At 32.9% G+C, this 12478-nt stretch overlaps 1 protein-coding gene across 14 annotated transcripts in view; it reads right to left on the reverse strand.

The window, feature by feature from the left end:
- Positions 1–12478, reverse strand: part of nAChRalpha6 (nicotinic acetylcholine receptor alpha6) — a 694673-nt gene that overhangs the window by 44216 nt on the left and 637979 nt on the right. For 12 of the 14 annotated variants that reach the window (XM_067764329.1, XM_067764328.1, XM_067764323.1 and 9 more), the window contains 2 exons: positions 9830–10024; positions 6947–7033 (listed from right to left, as the gene is read on the reverse strand). In XM_067764329.1, the coding sequence (XP_067620430.1) occupies positions 6947–7033; positions 9830–10024 (282 nt within the window). The remainder of the gene's footprint in view (positions 1–6946; positions 7034–9829; positions 10025–12478) is intronic. The other 2 variants (XM_067764330.1, XM_067764331.1) reach the window with 1 other exon arrangement.

The following is a 12478-nucleotide window of genomic DNA, read 5'->3' on the forward strand; positions in this document are numbered from 1 at the left end:
ACAATTAACGCTCCAAAACAACAAACCCACAAAGAAGGTCAAACGACTAAAGTCACGAACTTTTACCTTCCTCAGTCAGCCACACAAATCGATCAGTAAAACGCAACCTCGGTTGTGAATGAGTACCTAACTATATACTACAACTATTTGAAATGAATCTGATTGACTGCACCAATACATTTAAATTTTTTTGCACTGAATAGCGCCATTTCTCTCTTTTTAAATACTGTTTTGTGTACTAAACTTTTCTTAAATTTTTTTTACTAAAAAAAAATTTTAAGTTGAAAATTTAAATACCTACCAACGCAGCTTCTTTCTTGCCTAATGCAATCAATATATCGCACACCTATGTATATCAATTGAGGGCTACCACAAAAACTGAAATTTCGAAGTTCGGAGGTACCCACCGGGCATTCCATTTCAATACCTACCGTACTGTATACCCGACTTACTAAGACCTCCACTAATCAGCGGAAAGATACTTTGTATAAAAGAAAAACTGCATTTACTCATATGTGGGAGGCAGTTAGTTTTTCGCGTTTTCTGAACATTAACATTTTGTTTGTTGAACGCTGTCCTGATCTACATAAGTGTGCGATATCACAAGATATCAAGAGTAATGGGTACACAGAATTAAAACGCAGCGAATTAAAACGCAGCGGCTGCGCTGGCTAGGCCATGTTATGCGAATGAAAGATGATGCTCCGGCCAAGAAAGTGTTTCTATCGGAACCCGCCTATGGAAGCAGAGGTAGAGGGCGGCCCCCACTCCGTTGGAAGGACCAGGTGGAAAACGATTTAAACTCTCTTGCTGTGACCAATTGGCGCCGGTTGGCGGAGCGAAGGAGCGACTGGCGCGCCTTGTTGGACGGCCATAACCGTTTAGACGGTTAAGCGCCAATTAAGTAAGTAAGTAAGTAAGTAAGTAAGTAATGGGTACACAGATGGTTTATGTAAATAAATATGTGAGAATGATGTTTTTATAACGCAAGTGTCATGGATGTAGTCTCAGAGCTTTTAATTTTCCTCTCGGAGAAAAGCTTTTGATGGTAGTATGCAGTGATGCTTGATAATTATCTGCTTTATTATTTTGTGTATACTCTGCTGGATCTTGAAGGTAGTTAATTTTTTTTGTTTCCTCTTAGCGTTTTAAAGCTTCTACATCTATGTCCCTAAAGAAGATGCAAAATCATGGAAATGAGTAACAAGTTACTAAAAAATTTAGTTTGTGCCTTCGTATTAAAAAAAAACTTGTATGTTTGTTTTGTTTAATGGTGTGTTCAATTTATACTTATTATTTAAGAATTCATGAGCTTAACACCGGCTTATAATAACTAAATATTCATCTATTATGTTTTTATAAGAGAAACTAAAAAGAAAGAAAGAAATATTTACTGGCATATTGCGATGGTACCACTTCGAAAACCGCCATGAATTCATCATCAGGCAATTTCGCAATGCTATCAAAGGTTTCCACGAGATTCGAACCGCGAATAAGGCAACTGCAGTTTCACCGTGTAATTCGCGATTCGAATCACGGTGAAACCTTTGATAACATTACGAAATTGCCTGATGATGAATTCCTGGCGGTTTTCGAAATAGTACCTTCGCAATGTCAGTAAATGTTTCTTTCCTTCTTTTCAGTTTCTGTTGTTGTTGTTGTAGCAATTATTATAAGCCGGTGTTAAGCTGATGAATTCTTAAATAATAAGTAAAAAGACTTTTAAATTACCGGCTGTAAAATTCGTACCCAGTATATAAAAGTTAATATTTGTGTCCATTTTCTGTTTAAATAGTTTACACACTTTTTCTCTTCCTCAATGGTACCAAGTATCAAATGACACGTAGACCTATCTTTCGACGCTTCGTAGAATAATACGAGTACTTAAAAACATTTTTATTTCTAGGTGTTAGAAACGGCTGTATTGATTTTGGCACGAAGTGGTTGATCAGTAAATATATATAAATATTAAGGATGTATATCAGCGAATTCATGTATATATTTACAAACGATCTTTGGGTGAAACACTGAAATGAGAACTGATTTCGATGAAAGCGCGAGATTTGTACAAAATGAGCACGTTTAATGTTGGTATATGAAGAATGTGGCTTTTCGAATTTCACTTTTGAAATCTTCCGAGAGTTTGAGTATACAAACTTATTCTTTAAAAAATATGTATTTTGATAGTAATGTAATAAGTTTATTGCTTTCATCGCTGAAGAAAAAATCGTTTTTGTTTCTCTCTATTTTCGACTTTTGAAGAAAAGGCGAAACATAAAAAAGTTAAATTCTATTTATAAAGTAAAATACTTGAAAGTCTGAAATCCATCTCTAGTTAAACCACAGTGCTAAAACTTTGAATTGTTAAACAGAGTTATAAGGTATTCAAACTATTTAAATATTTCCATTTTTTTATGAAAAACATAACATAATTCTGCTAACCTGACGTTTGTGTTGCCAGGTCTGCTGAACACAGTAACAAGTCTTGCAATTCACTGATTATTACTTCTTTTATTGCAACTGTGTATACCAACACGATCATCGAATTCTAAATTGATCAAAAGCTTCAAAATTGTTTTTACCGTTGTGTATATTTTATTCTAACTGCACTCACAGTAATTTTATTCTTATGAAAGGGTAGCGAAATAAAGGTATTCGGATGGACTCTGTTTGGTTTTTTTAACTGCTTATTTACAGTTTTGTGATTTACCGTTATTTAGTATGGAAAATGGCTGGGATGTGATGCTTTTTCTTTTCTTCATTCGTTTAAAGAATGCATTGCAACTAAATATGCACCTTAATTATCAGTCACTTTTATAATAAAGTAGTTTTTATATTTACAGTTTTTTGTGACCAATGTACAATATGACAAAGGAAAAATTTATAAAAATAATAATTTAATAAAGCGTTTTAATAGGTCAATTTAGGTTATTCCGTAATTTAATATACACTTTTCGAAAGGTTTGCCGATAATGTGAAGCAATGTGATAAGCTATAAACCGTTTTTATGCACTGTCACATAAGTTTTAATTTAATGGGACTCGTAAAGCTGATAATTTAAGGGTCAATTAAGCTTCCTTAACCCTAACGCCATAGTCGTAACCATACCCATATCCATAAACATCTCCATTGTGATCTATTAATGGTGCCATAACCTTAAACATGCTACATTTTCACAAAAACGAGGAAAACGCAAAAAAATTACAAACATATTCCACAAACAATAAGTCCCTTAGTCAAAACGTATCCAAAACAATAAATAAAATATACAAAAAGTTAATAAATTCACCAACTCAAATATTTTTAGGTTATGGATATGGCGAAAAACCAAAACCCATTGGTTGGCTATGGTATGGTTATGGCTTTAGCGTTATGGTATGGCATCATTAATCGATTACATTGATTTCCATAAGGTTGGTTTGATCAGCTGTTTTATCTGGTTATGGAAAAGTCAACATTATTGGGCCTTTATCTTTTGATTTCTTGTGACTCTTATTTAAGGCGATTGAGTATGATGAGATACAATGCGAAGTAATAGGAGGTGATGTGATTTAACAGACTTAGTATGTTAATCTTACTGGATAAAAAACAAGCTTGACATATTTATTTTCGCCGATATACGGTCCACCGTCTAAATATACTCAATAAAATTATTTAACAAAAATATTTATTATATTTCTTCTCATGTTCTATCTGCAAAATTCCCCAAATTGACCTCATAAAACACTTAGGAAAATAAATAAATCATTAAAAAGGGCATCACTCAAAATGAAGAATCAAAATAAAATAAAGAAATATCTCAAGCAATCTATGATATTATCTGTTTCTTTCATACACTCATCATCCATAAAATCATCTGTCATAATAATAATCACAATATCAAATCAAAATGCAATAAAAAAGTGTCACAGCTTTCATAATGAAACACGTCATTGAGCAAAAACATTAAACACAAGAACGAAAACAGAAAAACAAAACTTTGAATAAATATAAATAAAAGCTAAGTAACTTGCAGCTATTTAGTAGGTCGAATTCTTGTGTTTTTTTTTTTGAATTTGTGATGTTTATTTCTCAGAGTATATATGCACTTATTGCCCTTAATGTTTACTCAGGTATTGGTATTTGGTATTTACTTTGTTGTTTTATTCTAAGTGATTGTGTGAGTTGGAGGAGTTAGTGTGAAAATTGAAGAAGTATAATTAATCTTGAGACGAAATGAAGCCAAAAGGGAGACATTCTGAAACAAAAGGTAAAGAAATATATAAAAACACCAGTATACAGTAGAATAAACACCAGTATACAGTAGAATAAACACATACATACAAACCTAAACAGAAATAATAGAAATTGATTAGTTTTATGAAGAGTTACTGACGGAATGAATGCTTTAGGACGGGTTCTCGTATGATTTATGAGAAATGCAGAAAAGTGATTCGCATTAAACTGCCTAGGAGCTCTCAATACACGTTTACATTAGATTATTCCGTAAGTTTCAAGTTTCTCTTCTTGGATGAACGGTACAAGAAGTGGTGACAAAAGATTCTAGTACTGGACTAATGTTGCCAAAGAGTCTGAATTGTGAAGAGCGGACTTCATTATTCTTCTAAAGATACACAAGAAAGTAGCAGAAAGGAGCTCGTGCACGATTCCACTAAAATAATGAACTGATCTTATGTAGGCATGGAAATGATATATCTTCCTGACCTTGTTGCTAAAATATAAGTGCTCACTCACACAAGAGCGAAGTAACACAACATAGATTAGCACAAAATAAGGCAAAATACGAGTATAACCATCGTTACTTTGTGCGCATAAATACGAAAATACGTACGTAATAACATTTACAGTTGGTTTGCAATCGCTCATGCCCTCAAATTGTTACTATAATTCTGACAAAGAGAATGGTGACCCGTGATCTTATGTAAAACTCGATTTCGTGTAATGGTGTTAGTTTACGAGCTCCTGAACATCTCGAATGATTTTTATGCAACCCTGTATGTATATTTAGCTGCCACTTCATTGTTTACTAATATCATTTCGAGACTGAGAAGGACTTCGTCTATCTGGCAACTAGCACTAATAGCGAAAACAATGTTAGCTTATAAATAAAATGGAGAGTAAAAATAAGTGCTACTTTGAACTAAGTATGCAATTGAAAGTTTAAGTCTTATGGCTCGGAAGTATGGACAGTGTCGAGAGGAGCTAAGCTGGTTCTTGGAGGGTTCGAGAGAAAAGTTCTCCGAAGGATTAATTATCCTGTTCCGGATGTCGATAGCGAGTCTAGAAGAAGAAATTATGTTGAGCTGTATGAGCTTTACGCAGGGTACTAATTAAATCCTAAAAGATTCGCTGGCAAGGTCATGTTAGGCGAATGAACGAATACCCTCCGGCTCCGGAAATAATCAATATCGCCACCCGTATATGGAGGCAGATAAAAAACATTCCTTTACTGAGTAAGGAGCGACAGCACATAGGTAGATTTTAGACATTTAGGCGGCCATAATTGAATTTCTGAAAGTTGCCACAATTACAAAAAAAGCACTCCCACAGCTTAAGAATAGACAGGGGAACAATAATTCTCCCCTCCCCATTCATCGCATACCTGGCGTTAGCTGTCAAGTAAATGGAATTTAGCTATTTCTGAAACGCGTGTTATATTTTTTTTACCTATGTGAAATCGCATATTTTAACGTGAATATTTTAAATTTTAAGACAATTGAATTGAGTAATTGTGATGGATTCTGATATTTCGGGTAAATTGATAAAGAACATATTTTATTTAGGATGTTAAAATTTTTTTTTTCGATTTTAGGTGTTCAAAACCAGCTTTGTTATGTTTCCAAGTCCGTCCAAGTGAAAATTAGTTTTGAACATGGTACTTGGCACAATTAGCTTGCCAATTGCATTAAATTTAGCTGCAGATACTTGCAGATAGGGGGTTAGATAGAGGGTTTGATACACCCTTGTTGCTGTACAACAAGAAAAATAGCATCACTGCGCAGGTTTTTTTTAGTGTTACACAGTGTAATATCTTTTTTTTCATATAACCGATTAATTACACAAATTATTATAATTTTTCATTTATTAAACAGTTTTAAGAAGATATAGCCAATAAAATATTTTTGGCCGCCTAAAACTTGAAAATCTACCTATGTGGACAGGTGAAAGAATAGTTGAGTCTCGCTTGGTGCTCCCAATTGGTGTGAGTTATAGCTAAACAGAGAAAGATAAGGAAAAGAGTAGCAACATAAAGGCTTACGGAGGAAATGAAGTAGAGCAAACCCAAGGATAAGAAACAGTGGAAAGCTTCTTTGAATTTATTTTCAATTATAAAGTTAACAAAAAAATGGCGAAATTAAAATTAAGGAAATTGAATGAAGACACTTTTTAAAGAAATTCAAATTAATTCAATCATCATAAAAAAAATAAGAAAACAAGACAGAGTAAATCTGTTCATTTTGTATAACTTATAGTTAAACAAAATGTGACGAACAACCGAACCCCAACTTTTAATGCTGAACCTAACCGCATTTCCGCCGAAAAAGCACGGAGCTAGGCTAAAGCTGTACCTGAAAAAAACAACAAAACAGTTAACAGAGTGAACAGAGTGTTTGGTGCGTTCAAGCTAACAGATGTTAAAATTAGCACTAAGTCAAAATTTTTTACCTGAGAAAAAACTCTGCTACAGCCGAATAACGCCGAAACTCAAATAGTCGAAGTTCGGTCATTCCCTAACAAAACACAAATGTATGTATGCATGTTCTAATTGTTAGTAAGTGTTAGTGCGCGTGTGCTTTTGAGTTTTTATTTAAGATATGCCAGGTTTATTTCAATGTTTGTGTATACAGACTTATTTCATAAAACTAACAAACAAAATTTTTTAATTCTTGTATCTAATAGCGATTTTAGTTGCTTTTTTAAAATTTTTCAAATTTTTGCCGTGTACCTATAAGGGGAACAGCATCCGACGTTGTCGGCATGGATTCAGCAACAAGATTTAAAAATACTGTTAAGGATAGAAGTATAGTTACGCCTGTAATCAAAGATGGTAAAAAAGAAAGAGAAAACAATATAAACATATATCAATTCAAAAATACTTGCTTTAAAATGTAATAAAAATAAATATAAATTGTTTTTTGCGCTTTATTTAATAAATTAACACCATAACTTTGCAGAAGACCTAAAAAATTTGAAAATTAATTAAATATACATAAATAATAGAATATTAAAGTTAAGCCGTTTTGGTTGGAAAGAAGCGTTGAATTGCGTTAAGCATTGAAGATCCGATTGTGGTTAAAACAATGCCAGTACCTCACAAATTTCACAGGAGGGAAAATTGTTTATTATTTGGGATGTAAGGGTTTTTATAGTGCTCGTTTTGTTATTTTTAAATTGAATAGGCTTTAAAAAATTATTTTTATTTTTTATTTTAATCTTCAGCTTGTATGCATGTGTGATAAAATAAATTTATAAAACTTCAACAGGGAATAAAGCTGGAAAATTTTTAAAAATTCGTGAAGTTCAATGCAAGCCTTAAATCTTTGGAGTAAACTTCGCTGCTACTACTCTATTAACTAAACCGAGTAGCGAGAAAGAGAGAACTGACAAACACGCCTACTTCACACCTTTTAATATTCCCTCTCGTTTCGCTGTAGAGTAGGAGCGCAATGGCATGTCGATGAGCTTAACGTTTGAATAAAATATTTTGCGGTAGCTGTGATTGTTGCAGCAGCTGATGAAACCCACTCATAGTAGACGAACAAGTGATTTATGTCATGAGAAACATTTATTAGAAATGTTGTGGTTTTATCTGAATAAAATGCGTTATATAACCCAGATGGTAATACCGCTGGACTAGATAACCCATGCTGGAATGCAAGGGGTCTCGGTCCGCAACTTTTTCAAAGCGGTTGCCAGCACAATTTATATTTTTTTCAAAGTTGTTAACCTCATTTACCCGTGCCGAGTGCTGTTTATTGAGCAAGCGAGGATCTGGCTACTCTAAGTTCCTCACGGACGGAGGGGGTCGGATGAAAGTAAAGATCGGGCTAGTACCTTAATGGTGCTATTCTCCGGAGCGTACCGTATAAGTATTCCGCAAAGGAGCATTAACATCGATAAAACTCTCCAAAACCTTGAGTCTTCTAATCGCTACAAGTGAAAGAAGAAAAACGACTAATGAATGCTTCTCTTTTCTAATGGGCGCTGTGTTAAGTTGAGAATTTACAAGTATAACACATGTGACGTAATAGTAGTTAGTCAAAGCATTATTGATTAGCAGCTATTCATTTGCTGGCGTAGATAGTCCTATATAAGGGGATATGAGCTGAGATAGCCCCTTCTACTAGGGCCATGATGTTACAGAATAAGCGTGTCTATTTAATCAGATTTCTTAGGGGCTTTGGTTTCCTCATAAAAGATAATTGTAAGTGCTTAGCTTATTCCGAATACTGGACACTTTATACTAGGCTTTGGGCGTGAAAGAATGAATGACGAGCTGTCACTTCATTAAGCTGATATACTTATTTAATTTTCCGGGAGGTAGGAATTTGAGGTATATTGTAAGTATTTTCTGCTTTCTCTTGGCAAATTCGCCTTCGAAACAAAAAAGTTTTTACTTTGTGCCGTGCGAACAAAAATACAGACTGAAGGTGGCACAGGGGCGACATCGATTTGTCACCAAACTTCATTTCACGAGGAATGACGGAAGTCGCTCCAATAAACATCAACGTGGAATATATCTTTAGAGCCGACAGATTGCAAGCACAGCAAGCTTACAGTCGACTAGATTTGACCGTTTACTATTTGAAAACTCCATATGTTAAGGTGTGGCGGCCACCGTGGTGTGATGGTAGCGTGCTCCGCCTACCACACCCTAAGCCCTGGGTTCGCACCCCGGGCAAAGCAACATCAAAATTTTAGAAATAAGGTTTTTAAATTAGAAGAAAATTTTTCTAAGCGGGGTCGTCCCTCGGCAGTGTTTGGCAAGCGCTCCGGGTGTATTTCTGCCATGAAAAGCTCTCAGTGAAAACTCATCTGCCTTGCAGATGCCGTTCGGAGCCGGCATAAAACATGTAGGTCCCGTCCGGCCAATTTGTATGGAAAATCAAGAGGAGCACGACGCAAATTGGAAGAGAAGCTCGGCTTTAGATCTCTTCGGAGGTTATCGCGCCTTACATTTTTTTTTTTTTTATATGTTAAGATTCCTAACTGTGGATTTAGTTATTGGCTTAGTAGAGTGTTTTGCTGGGCTAGAGCGAGGAGTAGAATATTCGTCAATACACCAAAACAAGAGCAAAAATAAGAAAAGGTGTTCTGTTAATATTATTCAAAACTTTTCAGCCTTAATCATAAGATACAATAAAAGAAGGTTTGATATCATGCAATTTGTAAGTTAAATACTTTTTATTGTTTTTTTTTGTTTTAGTTTATTATTTAGAAACACAATTTTCTTTTCAATATTTAAAATCCACTATTTCCTCATTTCGCTACCACTAATTTAACTGGAGTTTGAGCTGCGCTGGTATTCACAATAGAAAATAAAAAATAATAAAACTAATAAACTTTCGCTTTACACGAAGTCCAACATAATCTCAGATTTTGAGGCTTTAAAAAAGGTAAAAAGACATTATCCGTAGTTACCACTTAATTTTATATTGTAATTTTACTTTTCACCATAAATCCACACCTGAAAATGTCACTTGAGAAAATTTACAATACAAGCATAGACATTTAAAAGTTTTTATTTAAGTACGTTGTTGTAATAAAAATAAAAAAATTTCAAAATAAATTATTGAAGGGTTGCCCCACAGATTGACCATTTACTTACCTAATGTTAATTTTTCGCCCGAATCGGGAGGTAGTGTAAATCCTAATAAAGCCATTGATGATATCAGCACACACGGCACAATTAAATTAAAAAAATAATATAATGTACGCCGTCGTATTTGTATCGTAAATGTGACGTCCACGTAGGGTTCGGGACAGCAGGCGTAGACGATGGTATTCTTCTTGCCCGGCATAGCTGTTTGTTGTTGCAGTAATTTTTGGTGGCAAAATGTTTTTGCATGTTTGGTTAGTTTTTATTAAATTTTAATTTTTTTACATACATAAATATATATTTGTAATATATAAGTATTATTTTTATTATTATGAATTTTTTTTGTAAAAAAAGCAACAAACGTGAAAAATTTCGGGGAAGAAGTGAAATTGATAATTTTTTTTAACGCAGTTGCAAAGAGAAAGGGAGAAAGAGAGAGAGAAAAAGTAATTTATTAGCAAAATATGAAACAGGGTGGAAAAATTAAAAACATTTAGCACACATATTTACCATGGAAACATATTCAATAAAAAGAAATTTCGTTCATGCAAATAACTGCTATAATAACTAAAATACAACTTAATTATCGTCTAAACGTCTAATAATGTCTTTATTTTACATAGATGCAAGTTCTTTGTTTATTTTTATTTTTTGAATTGTTACCGAACATTTGATTTGTTGTTTCATTTCTATTTTATATGATTATATTTATTCTTTTATAAGTATTCTAATTCCAATTTTTCTGTTCTATTTTATTTAATTTAATTTTTCTTATTTTTTATTTCATTTATTTATTTAACTTGCACCATCTTATGTTTTATTTATAAGTTTTTTTATTTTTATTTTTTTTTTACTTAGATTATTTGATTTTAGTTTGTTTTATTTTATTTATTTTATTAGAGTTAATTTATAGAATTTAACTGAAATCTGTTTTATTTTTTTTGTTTTAGTTTTTGTCTTTTACTTTGTTTTTGTTTTATAAAATTTTTTCTTTTAAAGATATTTTTTTTACATTGAGGTATCATTTAACACGATTTCGAATTTTTTTTAAATATAATTTAATTTTTAAAAAACAAATTTGTATTCCATTTTATTTTACATTTTTATACCTTTCATGAACATGAAATGGTATATTAACTTTGGTCCGATGTTTGTAACGTTGAGAAATATAGAAGATAGACACACCATTAAGTATGCCGAATTGATCAGGGCGACGAACTGAGTTGATATAGCCATGTCCGTCCGTCTGTCTGTTTGAACGCAAAATATTCCCTCAAATTTTGAGATATCTCAATGAAATTTGGCACATGGATGTATTTTTGTATTATATTAGACATTTGTCGGATACGGTAGGATCGGACCACTATAACATACTATATCTCCCAAACAACCGATCGTTCAGATAAGACGATTTTGGTCATTCCTGCCGCAATTTAGAAAGTATAAACGTGAAACTCGGTGATATATATTTCAATATATCATAGAATACTTTCTGAAAAAATCACTTTGATCGGAGTTATATCTAGTATATATCCCATACAACCGATCGTTCAGATAGAAAGATTTTTGGCAATTTCTCCCTTAATTTCTTATCTTATACATCCTATTATTTGGAGATTACGAACGGGATAAGATTATTGTTCAGCCCCATTCATGAAAGGCATGAAGTCTTCGGCACAGCCGAAGACAGTCCCGTCCTTATTTGTTATTTATTGTTTTTGATTGAGTTTATATTTACTTATTTTATTTTATTGTATTTTATTTAGTTTTATTTTATTCTGAATTGTTCGATTTTGTTGTTTTAATTTAATTTAAGAAATAATTTAATAAAATTTTTTTAAATTTTATTTTCATTTATTTTTTTTTTTGCCAAATTTAATATTTTTTTTTATTTTAGTTCATTTTATATTATTTTTTATTTTTATTTTTTATTTAAATTTTTTATTTCATTTCATTTGAATTATTATTTTTCGAGACTCGCTTCGATAAGGGCCATCATGCTGGTGTTGGCCGAGGTTTTACTGGAATCTGTTAGGTTGATTGTAACGAAACAACGGGACTCGATTCAGATTCTCGAAAAAATATATCCTGGAGGTATTGAGATAAATGCATGACCATATGAGACATCGAAGTAGAATAAAGACTAATATATAGGAAAAAGCGATAAATGTAGAAGGTGAATATTCATACTAAGTATCGTTTACAGGGATAACGATATAAACATAGGAATATTTGAGAATACTTTAAGCTGGTATCAATAATGTGACAAGGAATGATATTTTCAGATTTACGAAACGCAAGAGGGAGACACTTTTTTTTGTCACCCTGCTTGTGTGCAGTGTATTCGCACGTTCTTCTTTAACAACCTAGAGATACGAACCTGAACGAAGGTAATCATCGAATTCACTATATAGCTTTAGCTGATGCCTGCTAGTATTCTAGCGAAATGTTAACCCAGCTAAAAAAAAATCTGTGTTGAATAACGCTGTGAGACAGAGTGGCGTAGCTGCGCGACTCACTGTGATGATAGCAGCCATAATCATCGCGTCATGAGGGCAGCGCAAGATTGGTGTAATTTTTTTCTTTTGCTTTATAATCTGTTTTCATTTTAACGAACTTTCATTTATATTTTTATAATATAGTAGTGTTTAAAAACTG

Source organism: Eurosta solidaginis, chromosome 2 (genome assembly GCF_040869045.1).
Source record: "Eurosta solidaginis isolate ZX-2024a chromosome 2, ASM4086904v1, whole genome shotgun sequence".
In the NCBI taxonomy this organism is placed as follows: domain Eukaryota; kingdom Metazoa; phylum Arthropoda; class Insecta; order Diptera; family Tephritidae; genus Eurosta; species Eurosta solidaginis.